We start from the raw sequence: 23,940 nt of genomic DNA, 5'->3' as shown, positions 1-23,940 counted from the left end.
CGCCGGGCGTGTGCGTGCGTGCGCGGCGCGGCGCGGCGTGGAGGGAGGAACCGCCCGGGCAGAGGTTGAGAGCGTCGAGGTCCCGGGTAGCGGGGCCAGGGAGGGCAGGTGGCGGCGGGGAAGGGCCGGAATGGAGGTGAGACGTGCCGAGGTGTGAGGGGCGAGGCCCGGACTCGGACGGCGGCGGGCAGGGCGGGCGCGGGGGAAGAGGCGCCTCAGGGAGGCGTCTGGCAGCGATGCCGCCGCTTCCTGGGCAGGCGAGGGAAGGGCGAAGGGATCCCTGCCCCCCGGGACTTGGGGAGGGCCGCAGATTCGCTGGGCGCCGTGGGAACGTGTGTCACACCGTGCGGGGTGGGCGGTCAGCGGGGCCCTCCCCGTGTCATCGGGGGCACCGTGACCAGCAGCTCCGAGTTCCTGGGGTGCCGGCACTGTAATTCCCCCGCACAAGGGGGACTGGGACAGGCATGTCCTGCTCCTAGCCGCGTGCTGTCCCGTGGGGTTCTCTTTCTCTCCGTAAAATGAGATTGCGGTGTGGTGTCAGCTCTGTGGACAGGTAACGTTTGGCTTTCTCGGCAGGATGGTATTGCTGTAGGTACAGTAGGATGGAACATCCTGCTGCCTGACAGGTATTTCCAGTTGAATTATTCATTCATACCTACTACGAAGGAGTTCTTAAACAGGGGCTGCAGAAATTGCTCTGGTAGAATGGATGACTTTCACTGTGTGCTGCTGTCAGTGGGTGGTGCTTTATTACGACTGGGGCAGGAGAAAAGATCTCTAGATTTTCTGGCCGTGGCCCCTGTCTCTCCTTATTTAACCAGCAACTTCTCTACTTTTCCTTGGATATTTATAGTTTTCCATTTTGTTTTTATATTTGGATCATCTAGATCTCATTTTCTCTCATTTTGGTCCAGTACAGCTTACATTTTTTGTCACTAGTAATAGAACAGCATGGAAAGAGTGTAGAAAATATGTGAAATTTGGTTATTTTCCTAATAATCTGGATTTAGCAGAGCCAAAAAGAGTTAAAATATCAAATTTTTGAACTGTATGGGCTAAAAATTATTCTCCTGAAGTTTAGAAGCATAACTCCCTCTTCCCCCCCATTCCATGGTGTGTCTTTCAGAATTACTGAAATGAAACGAGATCAAGAAATTGAACATACTGTACAGAATGTTCTTTTAGCAGTAGCTTAGGCAGGTAGTCTGATGTGCCTTGGTTTTATTAGCTCTATCTGGAAAATGTGTTTTTGCAATGCTCTTCTTCTAATGTGCAGACTTTTACAAGCTCAACTGCAAAATAGAGGCTATAGTTTCTTAAGAAGTGTATTTTAAAAAACTGTGTGAAAAGTAGGAAAATGGCAGCTGTGAACCGGGAAAGAGGCACTCTGTAAAGGGACTTGGTAGAGCTGTGCTGTGTCGCTGTCTTTGGCCTAGTAAATGACCTTCTACAGCGTGCCTCACCCTAATTCCTGTTGCTTCCTCGAAAGGGGGAAAAATGGTTGCATATTAAATGGGGTTGTTGAGGATACATGAATGACAAGTGTTGCAGAAACGTCAGATGTGTGGAGGGTAATACTCGCTTCTTGAAATTACAGCCGTGTTAAGTCTGATGTTGTAATTGCTTTCATTTTAGAAATACCAGCTGTAAGATGACACTTTCTGTTTTCTTACGTGATGTTCTGTTGTCTTTTGATAAGAGATTCAAGGATATTTATGGAGATTTTTTTGTCTATATGTTGCTAATTGCATAATGCTCTAATTATTTTCTTATGTTTAGTAAACTGCTAATTTAATAATGTGGTTTAGCATGTTGGAAAGGAGTTGTAAACAGGAAGCATAAATGAAAATTTAGTAAGTGAACAGTAAGTTTATCATAGAAATGCTCCCAGATGAGCAAGATTTCAAGACTGAATTCTATCAATTAACATTTAAATGTTCAGTGTGAAAAATGTTTTACAAAGGAAACCAATATCTATAATTTTAAATGTTTTTTTTTTTTTTTTGGTCCAGAATAATTTATTATAATTATTACTATCTTCTAAGTTACTTGACACAACAAAGAGATGTCATTTTTCTGATTAAGTATAGTGTTTTTAAATACACAGTGTTTACTTGAAATGTTTGTGTAACTCATTGCCATTTCTGGCTATACCAGTGGTCTGACGCTGTACTATTATGACAATATGATTGATTTTATTGATAAAAATGATACATTGGTGCACAAAGTAAGTTCTAGTTACTTCTTACACTGCTGTAATTTTATACAACAGTGTATGATGCCCCAAGTTAATTACAAACAGATTCACTGAAAAGTCTCAGATTAAGTTACAAGAGTTATCTGATTAGCCTGTTCTTAGTCAGTCTACAGTGAAGTTTTGAAACTTGTAACAAATTGCCTCTTTTTGCTAATGGCTCTGAGCATCGACCTGAACAGTTACTGCAGTTCAGTGACTTTGAGCCTTTGTGTGTATCATTAAACTTACAGTGATTTTTGTCTGTGTGGACAGTCTTTAATGGGAGTTTTCTGTAACCCTTTCTTTCCCTGTGATAATAGAAGCCAATGCTTATGAGATCTTCTGTTTTGTTTTCTAACCACAGTGTTGTTGCTGATTTGCCACTGCTGGACTAGTTTAAACCTGGTTTGCATAACTTCAGGCAAATCATTTTTTTTCTTAAAAAAAACTAAGACACCCTAGACAAGCCTTTGAAGGAAGAACACTTATTTTCAAGAATTTTCCCAGAAAAAGCCCAAGCTTGTGCAATGTTCTTCTGGATAAAAACATAGAAATATTCTGAAAAGGTACAAGTAATGTAGAACAAGGGAAAAGAGAATGGATCTGCTTTAGAAAATTTTGATATAGCGTCTTTACTATTTCTTCAGCATTTGCTTTTAAAGGCTTCAGATTACTAAACAGTTGTTCTCAGAACAGCTGGAAACACAGGACTTGCCTTGTGAATGGAAGAACAGGTAAAAATAGAGTAAGGAAGTTCAGTTGAAAATGTACAGAAAATATGTCATTGCTGTACAAAGTGTTCAATTATTAAAGCCTTTCCCTCAGTGTCCAGATATGGACTATTTGCATCATAAACTTGAAAGATTGACTTTATTGATAATACTGACATCTTAATTACTATGATTTACCTTTGGCCCCCCTTTAGTTTTAATACTACAAACCTTGGATTTATTTGCGAAATTGTGAGAATATTTAGAGGGATGGTTTTAGGTATTTTTTTATTACCAGAATAACTTCTCATATATTCTGTAAAGTTAGACACATAAGATTTGTACTTGTAGGTATTTACATTTGATTGAATGCAGAGCTAATGTAATTAATGACACAGACAACTTCAGTAAAGAGTATAGGATATTAGCTTTCACTGTGCTTCTGTGTTATGCCTCGAAAACTGCTGTGGTAGGCTACCATCACATTACATGCGCACAACAAAATAAAATACTGCTTGAAAAATCTTGTTCTGTCAATAGAATTTTTTTTTGAAAATGTGTTTCTATGCAGACAGTTAATAAAATAACTGTGTGAGATGACAATGCAGAATTCATGGCTAGTTTGAGATCCCAGTGAACTTGTATCACAGAAATGCAAGCTATTAACAATGCAAACATTTCCCACAAGTTTTACCCCAATATTTTCAGTCAGTGGAGTATCGGTTGAGGAAAATATTTACAGGCCACTGAAATCTCCAGAAAAAACACATACACTTGTGGTTACACTTCCTTCTATTCTTTACCTGTGCTTCTAGTGTTAGTGGAAGTTCTGTGTTTCCAGCTGTTCTCAGAACAATTACTTATTGTGCAATCTTTGCTCAACATTGGCAGTGTTTTTATTTAATGATTTGGCAATAATTTTTTCTTACTTAAAAGCTTTGTCCAGGAAAAAGTATTAAACTATTTTTATTGTGTGTTCCAAAAAAGCCAAAACCCCAACCTTAAGTGAGGAAAGATTTCAGTGAATTGGAACTTGAATGGTTATGCACATTGGTTCTGTACTGTTAAATGTCATACTAGGGGATGCTATTTCTGTTGTTTCAAAAAGAAAATGAGTGGGTACTGTAGCTGTATAACCAATTCTGGGATATAAACAGAATAAAATTATTGGTAGTCAATAAAGTATTTAGTGGTTCCATTGGTGAAATGCTGTTAAAGATAAAAATATCAGTAATTATTTAAACTGAGAAATGCGAGTACCATAACTGAAACCAGAATGAGTAGATAGTAAAAATATTTTCCTCTGTCCACTAAGAGATTGTTAGTCCTTTACATAACCTTTGGTAATCAGTCTGTACTGATGTGTGCTGTATTAGCTTTGGCATATAACTGTGCCAGAATGAAGTAAGATAAATACAAAATTTTTAGTAATTTTATCAAGATGAGTTAATTTAATCTTGGGAGTTTATTAATAATAATAGTTTTATCTTGAATCTCAACTGAAGTCTTCATTCAGTAAAGATAAATAAAATAGAAGTTATGGATTTAGGCCCTAAGGAGTCTCATTTGCTTGTTTTTTGTATCTGCCTGTGTAAATAGAATTTTGGGAAATACTTTGCTGTGCAGCAGCTGCAGAATTTTTGAGCTAGGATGGAAGAATTCACTTCAGAGAAAGAAAGCAGTAGTAGAAAAGCTTATTGAAACAAGTGTCCCCTGAGCACTATCAGCAGCTCTTCCTTAGAAATAGACCTACTATACAGCTAAAATGTAAAAAAAATATGGATGCTTTCAACCTATCACACTGAACACTGGTATCTCATGAATATGTGGATGATTTCGATCAGGACAATAGACAGGTGTTTGTTGTAAAGAAGAGTAATTCTGGTTGATTACAATTATTTTTTGTTCTGAGTTTTATAGTATCTTATACCTGTGTTTAGGCCTAGCTATTCAAATTCTGAGAAGAGAAAAATATAACACAATACATTTGCAAGAGGCAGGGAATGTTGTTTTGTTAAGCTGCTCCCTTGGAAGGCTGTGTAGGTTTGTCATTAATAAGCTAAAGCAGCTTAGCTCAAACAATGTGTGAAACTCGGTGATCAAGTACTTTCTCTAATTGTTTGCTCCAATTAGAGCAAAGTGTGAAGAGTTTTAGACTAAAGGATCTTCACTATGTATTGTTCAGGTGTAGGTCATACTGGGACTACACCCAGAGACTGGGATTACATTACCCGTATTCATGTGAAAGAGAAGGCCCAACTCCCAGTGAATTTACCCATAGTTACAGCTGTGTGCAACCAACGTAAATGCCTTCAGATCATTAGATCATGTCTCACACAGCCTTGTTTTACAACTGAGAGATGAGCGTTCAAGCAGATTATAGGCTAAAATTTCCACTAGGGCAGAGGGGAAGAGGATGACGAAAGTCTTCGCTCAGTACTTGGAGCCAGAAATCTTGTGCGTCTTGCATGGCTTTAAAGTAGTGAAGGACTGTGACAGAACTGTCAGCTGGATATATAGTTTTTGTCTTTTGAAGGGAGGAAGAGATAGTATTATCTATTCACTGAAACATATTACAACTTCATTTACTGAAAGCAAATGAAAATAAATAAGTTAAATGCTTCAAATAAAAAAGAGGCAGTAGGCAACATTTTCTGATCAATTAAGATCATGTAACATGTATTCTGCCTGCTTTTGATAGTTGAAGGCTTTCAAAAGGTATTCTGGAATCTGTTTGGGCCTTTGCAGTTGTTTGGGTTGTTTTTGTTTTGTTTTGTTTTTTACTTTGCTTTGTTCAAAAATATGTTCTGGAATCTGTGCAAGCCTTTGCAGTTTGGTTTTTTGTTTGCTTGTTTTTCCTCAGGTGACCTTAATTACTGGCATGAAAAATAGGTATCAGTCAGGAATGGTGAGGAAAGACGGGAGAGGACCTTATAATTTACCTTCCTAAAAGCAATATTAATGTGTTAGTAAAGGAAGGACAGAAGTTAGTGGTGGTAAGTCAGGAATTGTGAGACACCTCATTTTTACTAATTAATGATCTCATTGAGGATACCAGCTATTCATCCTTTCATACACAGTACTAAAAAATAATTGTTTCTCCTTGGTTGATTACAAATACAAAGTTGTCATCTTTTTTTATTCAACTAAATTAAAAGTACTGCTTAATCAGCCTCAAGAAGAAAATCTGTATGTGTGTCAGTAAATGATAATAGTTTAGTAGAGCATAGCAAATATTGTCCCTGAAAGTCTGCTGGAATAACATGCTTCATAGAATTTGATGTCACTTGTTCATATTGATTTATTTAGTTCTTCTTCATTAGGAATTGGTGGGCAGTAATAAGAAAACTAAATCCATTCAGTTTCCTTGCCCCTTCTTAAGTTAGAAATTCTCCCCCGTCATATTTAGGGGTATAGATTGAATTATTATTTAAATCTTGTTACAGTTTGCTACTTCAAACATTTTACCTCTTTTTCTCTCTAAAATGTTTTTTTTCAGAATAGAACACTTTATTTTGGTTACCAACTATTGGAATGTTTTTGTAGGGATGAGAAATTCCCTGGTAAACATATGGTTGACCTCATTGTGCCAGCCTTCACTATTTTCTTAAATTAATTTCTTTAACTGAAGCAGTTCAAGTGTGCCAGACTCTTTTCTTTAAAAGATAAAATTATCTGTGGTTGATTTTTTATTACTGTGTGAGGCTTGTGCTGGGCGTTGGTACATTTAAAGACTCCATTTACAAAGCAGATGACTCGCTGTCAGTTTCATCTTATTCTGTAACAGTGGATTCCACTTAATTCGCTTTCAAATGACAGGTTCTTTGTAAAAAATATGATTATCTGGCAAAAAGCTTTTCAGACTGTGAAGTACAGAATGTTTCCTTTGTGTGTGTATAGTTATTGTGATTTATCTTTAATTGTACTGTAGTTACGATTTCAGATTGATCTTGTCTCTTAGTGAGTTTAAATCAAGCGTATTATTGTCTTTTAAAGAGGACTGTTGCTTTGACCTTTCAGTCAAATATTTCAGAATATCTTGGAGCATATGAAGATAATATTCTGTTATCAAACTGAGAAATCAACAATCCTTCCTTACACCACCCTCAAGCCATAACTGGATTTTTGAAATGTTTAAATGCTCAGAAGAACAAAAGATGAGTGATAGGAACTTATTGTAAGTAGCTCGATAAAAAGATTAATGCATTGCCATTTGGTTTCTTTAAAATGAGAGAAATGTGCAAAATGCTTGACATTCACATCTTGAAGTCAGGATTGGTCTGAGGAAATAACATTAGAACTCGGTTGCCAGATGTTAACATGTTTTATTAGAAATGAGTAGGAGACTAATCTGCTTCTGCATTCTCAGTATAGATTGAAAACCTGCTATTTGGCCAAAAATAGATAAAACTGAAAAACAATTCTTTGAGCTAAAATCCCAGTATTACTTTTTAATAAGGACAGAGTATTTTGTGGAGCTGTTTTGTTATGCATTTGCTGAATCTTTAATTAGCCACGTCCAGACAATTATCTATCTTTTCTCCTCTATGCCTTGACTAAAGCTTACTAGAAGAACTTTGATAGGAAGAATTCATGCAGGATTGTGATAATCAAGTGTCTGGATGGTTTGTGTGTTTGAGAGTCTGGGGCAAATGATCTCACCTGAATTATGGGATATAATCTGCAAGGACTTCCTTGAATGACCTGGTTGACTGGGAAATAAAGGGGTTTTTATTTGAAGGAAGTGCCATTCTCTAGATTTCTTAAGTTGTGAGATGAAGTGTGGCAGGTAACTTTTTCTTAAATGTCACCATTGTTAGTCTTTGTATTGTTTCTCTTTGTTTGACAGCTTTTTGGTATTTTAAGTTAGGTTTCTAATTAGAGAGTAATGTGCCGTGAGTTCCTGAATTCTTAAACTGTTTAAAATATGTTGGATTTTTTCTTCTGTAGATGAGTTTAGTTTGAAAAGCATAACTATCTACCTGGTGTTTAGAACTTCATATTCTGGATTTGAGGAACTTTTCAGTAAGAAATGCGTGACTGGAAGGAACTGAAATACTGAAAATAGAGTTCTAGTGGTTTTACACTCTCAGGCTAGTAGCTTGTACTAACAGTCAAGCTTAGCTTATGAATCAACATGGTGGTATTGTACAACACTGTCATTGCAGCCTGTTTTCAGCTCCTGTTCTGCAACAAGTTTGCTGTTTGTCTCTGTACCGTGACAGTCTCCTGCATGTAAGAACTTCTCCAAAACATAAAGGATGTTTTTTGTGAAACATTTTATATCTTGAATGGGCAAGGAGGTGACAGGCTGCAGCTCATAAGCAAAATGTAAATTCTTTGCCAGGACGTTATCATATTACTGGCAGTGTTTTGGTGCTAACAGAGTTTGGGCCCATTTAAATTTTTGGATGTGGAATAGAGTTTTGGTAGTTATGGAAGAAATATTGTTAGGTGTCCCAAGGGTGCAGCAGCTTTACCAATACATTTATACCTAAATAGAAGAATGGAGCCCCCATGGGATTAATGTTTAACTTCTAACTATTTATGAGTTAATTTTCTTCCTCTTTGATCTTTGAGCCAGATCAAGATTTGAGTTTACAGTGTCCAGGAAGGCTTGGCCATGGAAGACTATTCCTTTCTTACATTGACAGTTTCTTGCAACAAAGAGAAGGGAATTTGAGTGCCTAGAAATAGAAGGTTTGTAAAACAATTCAGGTACAGATGTTTTGGTCCTGCATGCTTCCTAGTCTGTGAAGTTGCTATTCCAGCTTTGTTTCTTCATATCATCTTGATACTACCTTATTGGACATGGCTAGTTGAGTTCCTACCACTCCAGGTGAAAAGGCCACCACATTTCACTTAAATTGCCATCACATGTTGTTTTAATGGTGAAATAAGGTGTGGCAATGAAACATTTCCTCCAGCAGAAGTGAAAGGAATCTGTTTGTCCGTTTGCCACTTTTTGCTCTGCTTGTATGTTAATGCTCTTCTGATAGTTTTGCTTTTCCCCTAGCTATTTTCTACCAAATTCTTACCATTTTCCTTAATATATAATGTCTTTTGCTGAATCTGCTTTGAGTTAAATCAGCTCAGCTTTTTTCCTTCTTACTTTATTTCTCTATAAAAAGGAAGATCACTGAAATAGGTTGTTTGTAGGTAAGGTATTTGACTAAGATAGCTCATAATTTAGTTTACTCATTTAAGATATTGCTGATTTAAGACACTGCACATTTTGTACTGCATTTCTTGAAACACCAGAATGTGAAGTATTTAAGAATTGCAATTTTATTTTCTTTGTATTATGTTTTCAAAGTTTGTCATTTCAGCTCATAGGATGTAATAATCCAGGAGTATGGGCATACGTTCAAACTTGATTGGATTAATGTGTTAATAATTTACTGCTAATCAACAGCCAATTTACCACTGTATGTATGCTTTTCCCACTCTAGTTCCGAAGAATAAAACATTGCCTGATGCAACACTCACTGCTTGGCCTAGGTGCTCTCATCTGTATGTACATAAATTGTACTTGGTAGTGACCCCTCTACCTTCACTGTACACATGTTTCTGTTTGCCCTTAGCTCTGTTAAAGTTTAACTCTGTGCTCCATTTTTCCAATGGAGGGGCAAAGCTGTTGTAAGAGTTCTGGCAATAAGCTTAGAACTGAAAATAGACTCCTGATATTGTGATACTCCTTTTTAAAGGTGTTGAGAAAGGTAATTTGCGCATGCCTACAAGAGTTAGGGAAGTTTTCGTGGTGGGTAAAGAATACACCTTTGCATTACTTCATTGTGAGGGATTGTGGTTAAACTCTGTCCATGGGTGTCCCTTGTTTATGGTAGAATCAGAAAAATAATCCCTGTTTTTGGGCAATGTGATGGTGATGATACCATACATGCTTTAGGAATATAGGTTATTGACACTTGGGGTAGCTAACAGGGACACAGAGACCAGTGAAATAATTTTGTATATGTTAATAAGCATTTATGTCCTATAATATCCAGCTCAGTCATACACAGAGACCAAACTGTTTCTAGGGCTGGTTTTGAAACACTCATATTGAAAACCTCTAAATTTCTTCCTGTCCTATATTGCTGCCCCATTCCCTTTTCTCATGTTGCATCTTTTTTATATGCAGGCCCTGCCTGCTTCTTTATGTGATTCACCTAGAATCAACTCAAGTGAGAATTCTGCTGTGGCATTTGAGATGTTATCTCCCCAGTTCCAGAGGTGACCAAGTAAGAAATGTGCCAGTTTGGAGAAAGAGGAGTGTGTATTTTTGCTAGAAAGTGTTGACTTCAGACATACATTTAACTTGAACCATGACAGACAGTAAGTGCTGTCTGTCAGGATAGAAATGATAGAGGTGGTTGTGACCTGTCTGGGGAGCTGTCAGGAATTTTTCCCCACTGGCACCAGCTAATTTTGTGTTCTTTTTTCCATATGCTATAAGAAGTCTTATGGGTTTGATACTGTAGAAAATCTGTGGGGGATCATTGAAGGAGTTGCACAAATCCTGTTTGACAGAATTAGCAACAGGCTACAAACCATTGCTATGTCAGTCATGTCTCAAGTACTTGAATAAACTTCTTTTGGAAGTGATGCTTGGATCAGAGTTCAGCTGTATTCTTTGATTTCATTCCTGATTCATCCTTTCCTGTAGAGATAGGTATAAGTAAGGAATAAGTAATCTTGGTTTCAAAGACTTCCACTTGAAAATACTTCTATAAACTCTTTACATCACTCCTCTGCATTTTGCATGTGATTACTGCTTTAGTTGAAGGACTGTGCTGTTAACCAGTCTTGGGTTTCTGATATTCTTACTCAGCTGTTCCGTTTCCCTCTAGATTGTGAATGTTTTTATCAATTTGATACATTTTAGTTCTGGTTTGCTTTGAAGTTGTATTACAAGAATGCTTTAGCATAACATTCTCACTCAAAAATAAGGAAAACGTCAAAGTTAGATTGCCTGGCATCCTTCATGTATTCCCCTATAAGTCTGCAGCTTTCTTCCAGTCCCTTTCAATAGAAAGTGGACAAGCAGGAGCATGCTTCTATATGAAATCCTTTGATGGGTTAGCAGAAACCTTGAAGAGAGTGTCTTGTGATGTGAAAAGGACAGTAAAGCAAGCACAGCTCTCAAGAGTATATCAGTGTATGGAAAACATGTATTTGGGCGTTATTTTAGGCATGAATAGCTGCACTAGCTTCTATTTTGACTTGAAGGAGCTGATCGAGAGGCTGAAAGCAACTTGAATGATTAAAAAAGTATTCCTCATTCATGGTAAGGAAAAAGCTGAAAGCAGTTGTGATACTGACTTTAGTTAGGCAGGTCTTAATATAGCTGGAGTGTTGAAATGCTACAGGTTTTTAGACAAAAATACTAATGTCTGGTATCAAGCTGTCTCAATATGGAAAAAAATAGGAATAATAGTAAAAGTCAATGTGGCACCATGAGGGCCTGTTTAGTGACATGAAGATTGAGGAGGCTTGGTATAGAAGAGAAAAGTGTAACTAAGTAATTCCTGTTAAAAGGATAAGCATATAAGAGTGAAATCTACTCATGATTCATTGTTTTAAATTGGTGAATTTGAAAAGCATTAAAAGATGTTCTTATAAGTCATTAGAAAGATGAGGAAAGGGATGAGCCTGTAAATAGGAAAGGAAAGCAAAGCATAGGTGACAAATACTTGAATTGATGACAAAGCATGCCAAACAAAAAGGGCAGATTCAATATCTTTAGACACTGGTTATAATGTCAGTAATTAAAATTAGCTATGTGGGTTGGTTTACTTTTTAAAAGTGTTTAAGCAACTAAATCTGAGATTTTTTGACAATTCTTTGGAGTGAGTTTCCAGAAGATAAATATTTTTTTTGTTTTTCTACTATTGTGTGAAAATTTGACTTTGGAAATCACTGGCCCAAATAGTCTCTGATGCCTATAGCAAACAATCGACAATTAGCAAAGACAATTAGCCAAATAGGTTTAAGAAAAAAAATCACATTGAATTAACATGATTTTCTCCTTGTATTGGGCTGTAGCTGATGTGAAAGAGGAGCAGTAGCTGTATTTTGACTGTGCAAAAATTTTCCATGTGTTGATGTGACATTTGAATAAACACACAAGAAAAATGTGGTATTAATAATCTATTTTTTCTGAAACCATAAAGACCACTTCACAAGTTATCATAGTTGGTTGTTTAGACTGGTTGTCTGATTGAGAGCAGGTGTTTGACTCTGTAAAACAGAGTGAACCTGCCAAAGGGTATTTTGAGGGTAGTCTGCATTGGCTTGAAAGTGTTTACATGAGTAGAGATTGGGAAAGGCGAGAGTTGAAGTAAATAAAAGAACACTTTCGTGTCCGTGAAGCCTAAGAGAAGTAATTAGACCATAATTCATTTAACCCACCTAGATCTCTTACTATAAAGAAAATTCTTCCACTTGTAAAGGCAAGAGATAAAGTGATGTGAAAAAAATGTTAAAAGACTTTTAACACAACTTCCTTTTATGTTAGGAAGATGGAGAGGTATCTTTAAATCCTAAGTTTAAAAGATTCTACGAATGAGAGTTAAAATTGTCTGAAAAGTGTCAATCTGTTATATTTTGTCCTCCTATGTATATTGCCGCTAATTTTCTAGAATGTTTGTGAAAACAAAAGCAATAATTCTGCACTCATGGCTGTCAAATATAAGAAAGGCTTTCACACTGCTGAAACTTTTCTTTTCAAATGCTTGAGAATCTTCCAGTTGCAATGTGCCTTTTGCAGCTATTGTGTACCAAGCTATGGGCTTGGTATACCAGAATCATGTGTTTTTAAAGTACATTTGAGTCTTGAAGCTAAGAGTGGGTGTTTAGACTGTGTTGCTGTAAGAAAATTATTGTCCTTTGTAACCTTTTTGGTCAGCAAGTACTGTTCAACACTGAAGAGAAATTAATTTCAAGTTTTTAAATTCAAACTTCAGATGTTTTCTGAATTACTGTGGTAATGAGGAACTTGGTTTCCTAATTAAACTGTATGAATCTGGTCTTTAAGGGCTTCATTTAAGGGCTTTTTTTTATAACTAGATCAATCTCCTGATAATCCAGATTCTGTATTAATGAGACACAACAAAAGACAAATTATTTTAAGAAAGAGAGGAAGAAAAAAATAGGCCTTCATAATATCTATGGAAAATATCTTTAAGTTTTCTGAATATCCCTAGCTGCACATCAGGCTATCTGTGCAAGTGTCGAGCCAGCAGCTCGAGGAAGGTGATTCTTCTCCTCTCTCTGGCACTTGAGACCACATCTGGAGTGCTGTGTTCAGAGAGCTGCAGTACAGGATAGACATTGGGCTTCTGGGGTGAGTCCAGCAGATGACAGGCAGGATGGCTGGGGCTGAACTGTGTGACCTTCAAGGAGACTTGGTTTCTTCAGCTGTGAGAAGGCAAATGAGAGATCTTGCTGATGCCTACAACAGCATAATAGGAAGATATCAAGGGAAAACAGAGCCACTATGGAAAGACAAAGGACAATAGATACAAATTGGAACATGAGGTATTTCGGTAAGATACAAAAGAAACATTTTATACCATGGGTAGTGAAACACTGGAATGCATTTATCAGAGACGTTGATTTAAAGATTATTTTCTAAATATTACTTAGTCTCTCTCTTAAAACATTTTTTCCCACTGTTTGAATGAATTCTGGTTAGTAGGCCCTTTGTGCCCTCTGCAGTTTTGTTCCAATTCCTATAGAGTACTCTCTTGTTCTGGAAAAGGTCTATAGGCAGCTCTTTGTTATTCTGTACAGAAATAAGTGAGTTGACAAAAAAAAAAAACCCAAATTTTGAAAATGTTTGGTGAAAGCCTGTTGAAGATACCCAGATATGTTCATCAGATTAGGAATTACGAACTTCTGTGGTGTAGTTAATGGAATAGTAGAGTGTTTTGAAATATAGAGTGTATTTTATTGCTCCAGCTGGGGAAAAAGGCGCCCAACAAATAATGGGCTTAAATCACATCCTAAGTGTGTGTCTGTTGGTCCAATAGAAGTAATTATCTTCATATATAAACTGCCTTACTTCTGTCTCTAGTGGCAAGATTAAAACATAGGAAATCTTTAAAAGCATTTTTTTCCACTTGAACTGTTTAACACTTTCAGACTTCCTGTCACTGAGGACTGGAGAAATCCAGGAACTTATTACAAGATACTTCTGATCTTTAATATCAAGGCAAATTATCCAGATAGTCAGTATAGCTGGAGATAAGAAAAAATGTAGTTCTCTGTCATTTCTGATAGCAGTTGTTGCTCTTCTGTCCTGAATAATTCTAGGGTGAGAGCCTCTTTATTTGGCAGGGAGCAGTGCTGAGATACATAAAATCCATCAAGGTTTAGTATAATGGAATGCAGGTTCTTTAGGCAGACATAGGGTTAGAGAGATTCCTGTAAGGCAGAAGGAAATAATGCCTTTTGCTGAAACTTGGTTTTGTTTGGGATATTGCTCTGAATCAAGAACAAATCCAGAAGAGGTGTGTATTTCTTCACCTCTAAATTCCTGCCTTCCCTATCCAGTGAGGAGCTGTGTCTAGGAATTTACCATTAAACAGAATTGCACTGGAGTTTCCTATGCTTAATAGATAATCATAGTCAGGTTTTTTTGTGGAGTCCCTTATTTCAATGTGATAAATATACTTGCTATAAATTGTTTTCATTATAACACTGACAGTGTTAGTCTTGCTTTTCTGGGTTATTGAGTTTCTGTAACTTAATAGATAACACATTCATTTTCTACTGGACATGCTCTTTTCAGCTTTTTATGGGAATGGCATAGATTTTTTTTTTTTCTTGTATTGATATTTCCACTGAAAGCTGCAAATAGAGGTCAGATAGAATGGTTTGGATTTGAAGGGACTGTAAAGATCATTTCGTTCCACCCCCCAAGATGTGACTCTCCAAGCAGTTCCTTATCCACTGAACAGTCCACCCATCAAATCCATCTCTCCTCAATGTAGAGAGAAGGATGTTGTAGGCTACCATGCCAAAGACTTACCACAAGTCCAGATAAATGACATCTGTAGCTCTTCCCTTGTCCACTGATGTAGTCACTCCATTGTAGAAGGTCACTAGGCTGGTCAGGCAGGACTTGGCCTCAGTGAAGCCATGGTGGCTGTCCTTAATCCGTCTCTGTCCTGCATGTGTCAAAGTACAGCTTCTTGGAGGATGTGTCCCATGAACTTCCCAGGCACAGAAGTGGGGCTGACAGGTCTCAGTGTCCTCCTTTTTACCCTTCTTCCAGTCAGCTGGGGCTTCACCTGACTACCAGACTTTCCAAACATGGAAAGTGGCTTGGCAACTAAACGCACCGATTCCACTCAGGAGTCTGGAATGCAGTTCATTTGGTCCCAGAGATTTGTTTGTATTCAGGTTCCTCAAGTGGTCATGAACCTGACCTTTACTTCAAGTGGGAGGGAGTTTGTTTCCTCCTGCTGTCCATCTACTTGAGTGGTGTGGGAGGAGAGGTTGCCATTGAAGACTGAGGCAAAAAAAACCCAGTCCTGTTTTTGAGTACTGTAGCCTTCTGCTCACCCTGTCCAGGATTTTTTATGGATGGGAGGAGTTACACCTTTTTTGACTTTCCTTTCTGGTATTTATTTGAATTGGCTAACTGGGAAATAATAATTTCTTTAAAAATATTATTTGTTTGATGTGACACATTTGACCCAAAGTGTAAATAATATTTCTTGCTATTTCTCTGGGATATGTTTTGTGAATTTTGTTTTGAATTGCAAGCAATGAGAAGTAGTATGTTGTCTGTATGTATTATTTATGCTGAATGGACAGGCCCTCATGCCAGTGTCAGCAAATGTTTTAGGATCAGAGGAACAGAGCACTTCAGTGGTACTCTGTTGTTCAAGTATACATTTTTATTATTTTTTTTCTTTTTGCTACTGGCTATTTTGTTTAGAAAGGACCATAAACATAGTATGTTTATTGTTTAGATAGACCTGTGAAACAGGATAATTTTACACTAGTGAGATGGGCAAAAGCATGACTGAGTCTGTGTTAGACTGAAAAGATGGTGGCTGGAAAAAGGGCTAAAGGTGCAAACTTGAAATTAGATAATATTTTAAGTGTTGGTAATTTGATTTTTTTTTAGGATACAGACAAAATTTTGTCTCTTCAGATTACTGTCAGACACTGATAGCTTAACATTTCTGATTTTAATTAAATTCTAAAATGTGTTTTAGGCTCTTTTTTATATAGACGAAGTTGTATAGTTGGTCTACATGTGTAAGTAAATGGATCTACTGAATTATTTGCTATTCTTATATACATATGTTCTTTGTTATTTTGTAAACAATGTTTCTAAATCTCCTCTTTAGCAGAGTTTGAATTTCCATTGTCGTAAAACGTTCTCATCTCTGAACTTTTAAAATATTTCTCTATGTGAAAAAGTGTACACAGGTTGACTGCCTTTGAGGTTTGTTTGATGATGGTCTGGGGAAGTGCCAGAAAGAGAATTGACTTCAAAACATCTCTGCCATTCAAATTAAGGATTTATAAAATGGTTTTGTAACTTTGCTCCTTAGCATTTTAATTCATAATAGTGGTGTTGGAAACACTGTTAGTGTTTTCTTAATCTGAGCAGAAAGAAAGGATTCTAACCTGTTTGTTCAATGTGTGAGCAATGTATACAGCTTATGAAAATGCTAGCATTGGGTTTTTGCGTTGTTTGTTATATCTCAGTGCTAGGTAGGAACTTTCAATATAGAAGCCCAAGGAAGTTTCTGGGCTGCTTGATAGAGACAGAAAGTATTTCAGAATGTAAGTTGTGAATGTATAAGGGCCTTTTCTTTGAGTTGTGTGGTTGAATTTATTTGTAGTCCTATTTCAGATATATTTGATGGGATACTGAATCATTTCTGTGTTGACAAATCAACACTTTATTTTCCCCTGGGAATTTTTTTAAGTTCTACTAAGCACAGGAAAACAGCTACAAGTGTGTGCTAGACCCGTGTTTTATAAGAATTGGATATTGAATGGAAATGAGGTACTAAATCACCAAACCATGTATTTTTATTCCTTTGGAGTATAAAATCATTTTGACTTATAGTGAGGTTGAAGTGAACTTGTAGACAGTAACCTTAAAATTGTTGGTAGGAAAAAAGACATTAGAAATGAGAAAGCCTTGAACTTTTTGTCATCTAGATGGCTTGGAAATGACAAAATATATTGTGTAACTGTTTATATGGAGAAAATTGAGAGCAGTGCCAATGACAGCACGGAGGCTGCGTTTCCCTTGCTCAATAGATTGTAAGAAACCGTTCTGATAGTTGTTACAGAAACACCTTGTTGCAGTGACCAATTTCTCTGTCAGAATAGGCAAGAATTGCCTGAGCTACTGCCATAACACTTTAATAAGTGCTATGACTCTGTAGGTTCTAAGATGCAGTTAGTGTAAAGTTTTTAGTTTGTGTTGTGAAATCCAAATAGTCTTGGTTTAGTTTTCTGTTCTGTCCTCTGGGATGACTTAGAACGAGGCAAAGGCTTGCACAGATGCCAAATGGAAATGTCTTAGGTTACTTAGAGGAGGAGCTTATGCTGTTAAAGTGTTGTAGATAAAATTATAAATCTAACGATGTTGTGTAAATATGAAATGCTCACTGCTAGGGGTGGGGCTCTTACAAATGTTTTTGTAATACAGCCAATTCATTTATACCTCCTTGTAGTTTGTAACACAACAGCTCTTCCCTTTGCAGTGTTGCAAATGTAAGTGCCACTGTATTTTACCCAAAAAATGAGTTTAAAGCTTGTAACTTATTTTGCCTGTGTCTTTTCAGTTAAATTTCTAGTGAAGCAAGCGAAGTCATCCTTTTTTCTCACCTTCCAATTCCACTTTGTTTTTAAATTGTCAAGTAAAACTCCTTTTACCTTTCAAAAATTGATGAAATGTACTTAAGTGTGCATGTTTATTGTTGAACTTTATTTAGTATTTCAAATATTCCATACAATTTCTTTATAGAAACGATTACAAAAAGAACTATTGGCATTTCAAAATGATCCACCTCCGGGAATGACTCTAGATGAAAAGAGTGTGCAAAATTCAATTACACAGTAAGTATATATACTGTTTTATTTCTGCTATCATGCTGAAAAGACAAATGAAAGTGCTCTTCTTCCATCACTTACTTCAAGTAACATTGTGAATTTTGCTTTTAGTCTAGGCAATGAAACATTGTTTTCCTTAGTAAGCATATTGCAGTAATATGTTGGACACTTTAAGGAGCAGGGTTGTGAATTTACTAAATTTTTATTAGGCATTTTACTGTCTAACAAACTGTCAATTGGTAAAAGTTTCTGCATATTTTAGAATAAAATAATTTAATTATCTTTCATAGCTACTAACCTCCAAAACTCTTCTAGATTTATTGAAATAATGGAGTAGCTGTTTTAGAGTTCCATGACATTTGAATAGAATATATGTTGTAGCTGTTAATTTTCATTACCTACTTTCTCTAAGGCAAGTGGAGAAGACTTCTTAAAAATCAAAGTTGTCTGGGTACACTTGTTGGCACTTTTCCCTGCCTTGACTTTCTTGGTGATTTGTGAAATGGGAAGAGAAACATGGTAAAATATTCAGTGTTTGTTGAAATGGACAGGGGTTGTTCTTGGTATTAATCTATTTTTTAATTGATGGAAATTCAAAAGATCCAGACTTTGTTGACATTTTTTCCTCATAACTTTCTTAGTTTCATTTTAGAGAAATGTTAAAAATTGAGCACTTGTAAACATCGATGAGCGTATGATCTCAGACTATAAGTTCTGGACTGTGTTACCGATTGATGGAGCAGCTTAAACATAGAGCTGAATTTTGATGTTTTCACATCTGCATTTTGGGTGGTGGAATTCAGACCATGTTACATGAGGCTTTTCTGAGACTCATATATACTGAGTTAAACACTCACTGCTTTTTAAATTACACTGGCCTTTGTGATACTTCAGATGAGTATGACTAAAACTGAAATAGCAGTTTTTAGTCTTCTGCAAAAATAAGTCAGTCTAATAATGGTATTCACTTATTTCAACTTATTAAAAAAAAAAAATTAAAACAAAGTTTACAGCGGATTGAAAAGGATATCTCTGTTTCCAGAGTACTACCTCATTATAATTTCTGCCCTGTACAACTTTTATACCTTTCAATACCTTGCACATAAAAACTTCCTCTTTACTGTCATGCTAGATTTTGAAATTGTCGCTGTTTTAGGAGCTTCTTGTCAAAAGTAGAATGATATTTTTTTCTCTTTGAGGGTTTTTGGTATCAGGTATCATGTTTTGAGTTCATTAATCAAGTTACAGTTCCAATTGGTTGTGTTAAAAATTTGTGTAGCAGTACTTGCTTGGGTTTTAAAGATGTTGAATAAAATAATTGGATCCCCTGATGTAACTGAGTCATTTAAAACATTGAGCAATCTTTTATTTTAAATATACAAGGATTAGAAATTTGAGAAGGCTAAACTGTAAAGTACACAGGAAATATGGGTTCTGCTGATTCCTTGACCATAAAAGGAGCAACGTCCAAGCAAAGTTATCTTCTACTTAGTAAAGTAAACTATTTAAAAAACTTGAAAGTGGAAGTTCTGGATCACAAGAATCAATAAATCTAAAGAGTATTGCTGCACTATGTGTATAAGTGTAAAGCAGAAGGCAGAAGAAGAGCTAAGTGATCAGGAGTGCAGATAGATTAAATCAAAGGCATCTTCACAAAGTTAAAATATGAAACGTACTTCATCAGCCTTTACTGTGCTACTGTTGAAAATGCATTCCTCTTGAAGGGTGTGAGAGCTAGTAGTTTTTCTCAAAAATGCCAAAAACCAAAACACAACAACAATAATACAACCAGGAAAAAAAAAAAAAAAACCAGAGTGACAGAGGGGAAAATAAAAAAGGTGCATGGCTTAAATACAGAGAGAGAGTATATGTTACAGAAGGATCATCAGAGCTGCCAGCTGGAGATGTTGACTTTTCTGAGTATGCTGCTGTTCTGCAAAATCTCAGCTGCCTTCTTTGAATTGATGTAAACCATATCTGAGTATTTTGGTAGTCTCTGTGTCCTAACATGTTGCTTAGATCTGTAAAACTCAATCAAAGGTAAAAAAACCAAAAATGGGAAAGTGATGCTGCAAAGGATGGTATTAAGTGGTCAACAGGACTCTAAAATCATGGAAATTAGACAGCAGAATGTTGCTTTATGTGTTGAAAAATATGCAAAGCATCTGGTTTTAGCTGCACTAGGAAAACCACAATGGAAACCCAACAACAATAAAATCCCCACACCACCATCCTCTTCGCCAGCAACTCCACCGGTCAGTTACTTTAATGGTATTATGGTGGAAGGAGCAGAAGCAGAGGAAAAAGAATACTGATACGTTGAGGTGTTATCTTCATCACAGATTCAAATTACCCCTTTTTTTGTTTTTGTTTTAATTTGCTGTGACCTTTTAATTTTTTCACTATTAACTTTTCCATTTTTGGTTCCATTACCTGCAAGATACCATTTAATTTCTGAGTTTTTCACAGATGTCCCCTTGGCTACAGATTTTATTTTAATAAACTGTATTGAATTTTCCTTAACACAAAAGTAAAACAACCCAAAAGACAATGTGTACTAGTTTGTTTCCTTCCAAACCTTTTAAGTTTTCAAGCAGTTTTTTTTTTTTTCAGTTTTGTTGTCTCACATTAGCAGCCCTTTCTTTCTTGGGAACTGGCAGGTCTGCATATAGTTCAAGTCATAATTACATTTATAATTTGCATCACTGTGTCAGTGCCTGTATGCAAAACACCACGTTTGTTTCTTTTAAATATAGGTTTGATGTATTGCTCACCTTTGTGATTGTTGCAGTGTTAGAAGAGAAGTTAGATGGTCTGGCTGTGATTGATATTTGATTTAATTAGTTCAGTGCTCCAGGAGTACAAGTATTAATTTGTCTGTCCACAATACTAATGGCTTTTTCCTCTATTCCTTAGGTGGATTGTAGACATGGAAGGTGCTCCAGGAACACTCTATGAAGGGGAAAAATTTCAGCTTTTATTTAAGTTTAGTAGTCGGTATCCTTTTGATTCGCCTCAGGTAACTGCTGCCTTCTTTCTCTCTTCCTGCTACCTTCGGGTTACAGCTGTATGACGTGTGCTGAGTCTTGTATTATCCACATAGCCTAATGTCAGCTTTGCTTACTTTAATTTGTATTAAACACATTGTGCAGGTGCCTTTTCTTTACAAATGATTCTACAGTGAAATATAGGGCTCTCATATCTGCTTGAACAGATGAAAGTAGTGTAACCTGGAGGCTTCTTTGATGTTGATATTCATGTCATGAAATACAGGGTAATGTATGAAGATTCCCTTCACGGTGATGCAGGAGCCAAGTAAATAATAAACTGCTGCTTCATCCCTTCTTACTTTCAACATATTTTTTTTCTGGTTGATTTTTAAGACTCTTGCATCTTCTCTGCTGCCATTGTTAATACAGCTGAAAAAATACTGTGCTTCTGATAGGAATTCTCATAAATACATGATGTGCTTGAGAGACCTGCAAATAGTGTTATAACTGAGGTATGTGATACGTGTTGTTTTCAGCTGAGAGAACTGAAGAGACAGCAGAACTTACAGACTGCAGAATGTGCTGTGTACAGCCATTCCTCCATTACCTGAGGGAAATGCTTCAAAATATGGCTGATAAGAGTAGTGGTCAGCTACCCCTGCTTTTCTGAAAAAGGAAGGAGAAAAGCAAGAGTGTCTTAGTTCTTGTCCTGTCTGTTTCAGCTCAGAGTTCTAGAAATTATCTCTGCAACTTCTCTTGTTGATGTTAAAACTGAAGCATGGAGCTGTGAGAGGCACTTAAGCCATAAAAACTAACATATTTTTAGGTACCATGATAAACACTAGAATGCTGACTTTCAGTCTTTTACAGAACAAACTGGCTACTTGTACTTCTGCACCTCATGAGATTTGCAAGGTACTAATTATAGGTGATCCACAAGACAGTAGGCAGTTTAATTTGGTTCCAGGTTGTTTGTCTTCATTACCCAACCTGTGTCTGTGGCCCTGTGCAATTTATTGTTAAGCAGCAAATTAGATCCACATATCTACACTGAGTTTTATCACAGAAAACAATTAAAAATTTAAGTGCTGGATACTGGATTGTTTTAGATAGCTAGAATTTCAATTTTTCAAACATTGTTGTGCAGTAGGGTCATTCTGCACTACAATTTCTTGGTCATAATTACCTCTCCTGCAAATTTAGTTACTGTGAATTGACAGTTTTCAGTTGTGCTGCTTTAATCACTTGGATGTTTTCTGCCTGTAAATGTATGTTGTCTGTCATAGAGTGCATGCTTTTACTTAACTAGTCTGCCTAGTTCAGGTTGTCATGTAAAAACAGGATATTAGTTACAAGTGAAATACATTACAGAATTTTGAAGGTAAGCCCTTCAATGCTTAAGAAATACCAGTTTAAAGACCTGTGAAAGATCATTCTGTATCCAGTTTCTCTTATGCCTTAGAAACCTGTTTGCCATTTTGCAGATAAATTAAGCTCTCTAATTTCAGTTTCCTATATGATGAAGGTGTTACTTGTCACCAGTGAGGAGGTGGGTGTGTGTGTACATGTTTGCATATTTTTATGCATATCTATATAGCTTAAGAAACACTTAAGAAACTGCTGGGTATTACAGTTATGAGTGTTAGAGATTTATGTTTTTATTGCATAAAAGGAGGTGGAAAAGGCGTTCAGGAGTATAATACTGATATGAAGATTTCACTTTTATTCTCTTTCTTTTGGTCCTGAACCAATGATGTGTTTGACAAAAAACTTGATGTAAGAGCAATAGTTGTCAAAATTGCTTTTCTAGCCCTTTTTGACTGTGATATTATCTTTTAATAGAGAGGAGTTGAGGTTCTAAATGCCTTTCTTCCATATACTCCATGTCAAATAAAAATTTTTCTATTTGAAGTAATGTTTTAAAAATATTTCCTCTTTGGTAAACTTTGGTATACTTTGGTTTCACAAGTCCTTTATTTATAGCTAATAAGATTGATGAATTTTAATTTTATTCTTCATGCTGGAACCTGGATGAGTTGTCCAGAACTTTATTTCTGTTATGTCCAGGTTTATAGAAATACTCATTTGTGAATCTTGTTGTGCTTCTTGGTGTATAACATTGTGGCTTATATAATCATTAAAATCCAGTGTTTTGGCAAGACAGCTGTATTTCTTAGGATGTGGAAGACTGAGGCTGCAAGATTTTGCACTGTCTTTACATCATTACCTTTGCATTTTTCTATGCTATATTAATATAAAATCCCCTATATTTATCCATTTATTTAACTCCATCTTCACTAGCTATTTAGGCTTCCATTGATTATTTTACATTTCATTTAATAGTTTCCAAAACTGAATAAACCCAACGTGGTAAAGTTATTTAGTGTTAAAGTTATTTATTATTAACACCGAAGTTATTTAGTGTTAGTGAAAATGGCAGACCTGCTTCTTAAATAAGATTATATTGTTTCCCCAAACCAATACAGTTTTATTTAAAATGGGGACTATAAATTAGTTATTTTTGTTCTTTTTTTTTAGGTCATGTTTACTGGAGACAATATCCCTGTTCATCCTCATGTTTATAGCAATGGTCATATCTGTTTATCCATTCTAACGGAAGACTGGTCTCCAGCCCTCTCAGTGCAATCTGTTTGTCTTAGCATTATTAGCATGCTTTCCAGCTGCAAAGAAAAGGTATGGGCTTTTTTAGCACTGTTGAAGTGAAATAAGTAAAATTAGTAATTTTCTACTTTACAAAGTAAACTTTTCATTTCTCAAATTCTGAAATAGGCAAAACTACTGTATCTACATTTCTACTACTGAGAAAATACTAAGCTAGAACTGCAAAATAAACAGTGCAGTAAGTACTTTGCCACTGTTTTCATGGTAACCTGCTTATGTATCATTTCTG

The 23,940-nt window shown here is 36.3% G+C and overlaps 1 protein-coding gene across 4 annotated transcripts in view; it reads left to right on the top strand.

Annotated features, from left to right (window-relative positions):
* Positions 1 to 23,940, top strand: part of UBE2W (ubiquitin conjugating enzyme E2 W) — a 32,703-nt gene that overhangs the window by 132 nt on the left and 8,631 nt on the right. For 3 of the 4 annotated variants that reach the window (XM_053948332.1, XM_053948343.1, XM_053948320.1), the window contains exons 2-4: positions 17,954 to 18,045; positions 20,956 to 21,058; positions 23,568 to 23,723. In XM_053948332.1, the coding sequence (XP_053804307.1) occupies positions 17,954 to 18,045; positions 20,956 to 21,058; positions 23,568 to 23,723 (351 nt within the window). Of the gene's footprint in view, positions 1 to 30; positions 137 to 17,953; positions 18,046 to 20,955; positions 21,059 to 23,567; positions 23,724 to 23,940 lie in introns of those variants that run through there. The other variant, XM_053948328.1, reaches the window with a different exon arrangement.

This window comes from Vidua chalybeata, chromosome 1 (genome assembly GCF_026979565.1).
Source record: "Vidua chalybeata isolate OUT-0048 chromosome 1, bVidCha1 merged haplotype, whole genome shotgun sequence".
Classification (NCBI taxonomy): Eukaryota; Metazoa; Chordata; class Aves; order Passeriformes; family Viduidae; genus Vidua; species Vidua chalybeata.
Note: the sequence above shows the minus strand (reverse complement) of the source record. Positions and strands in the feature narration are given on the sequence as shown.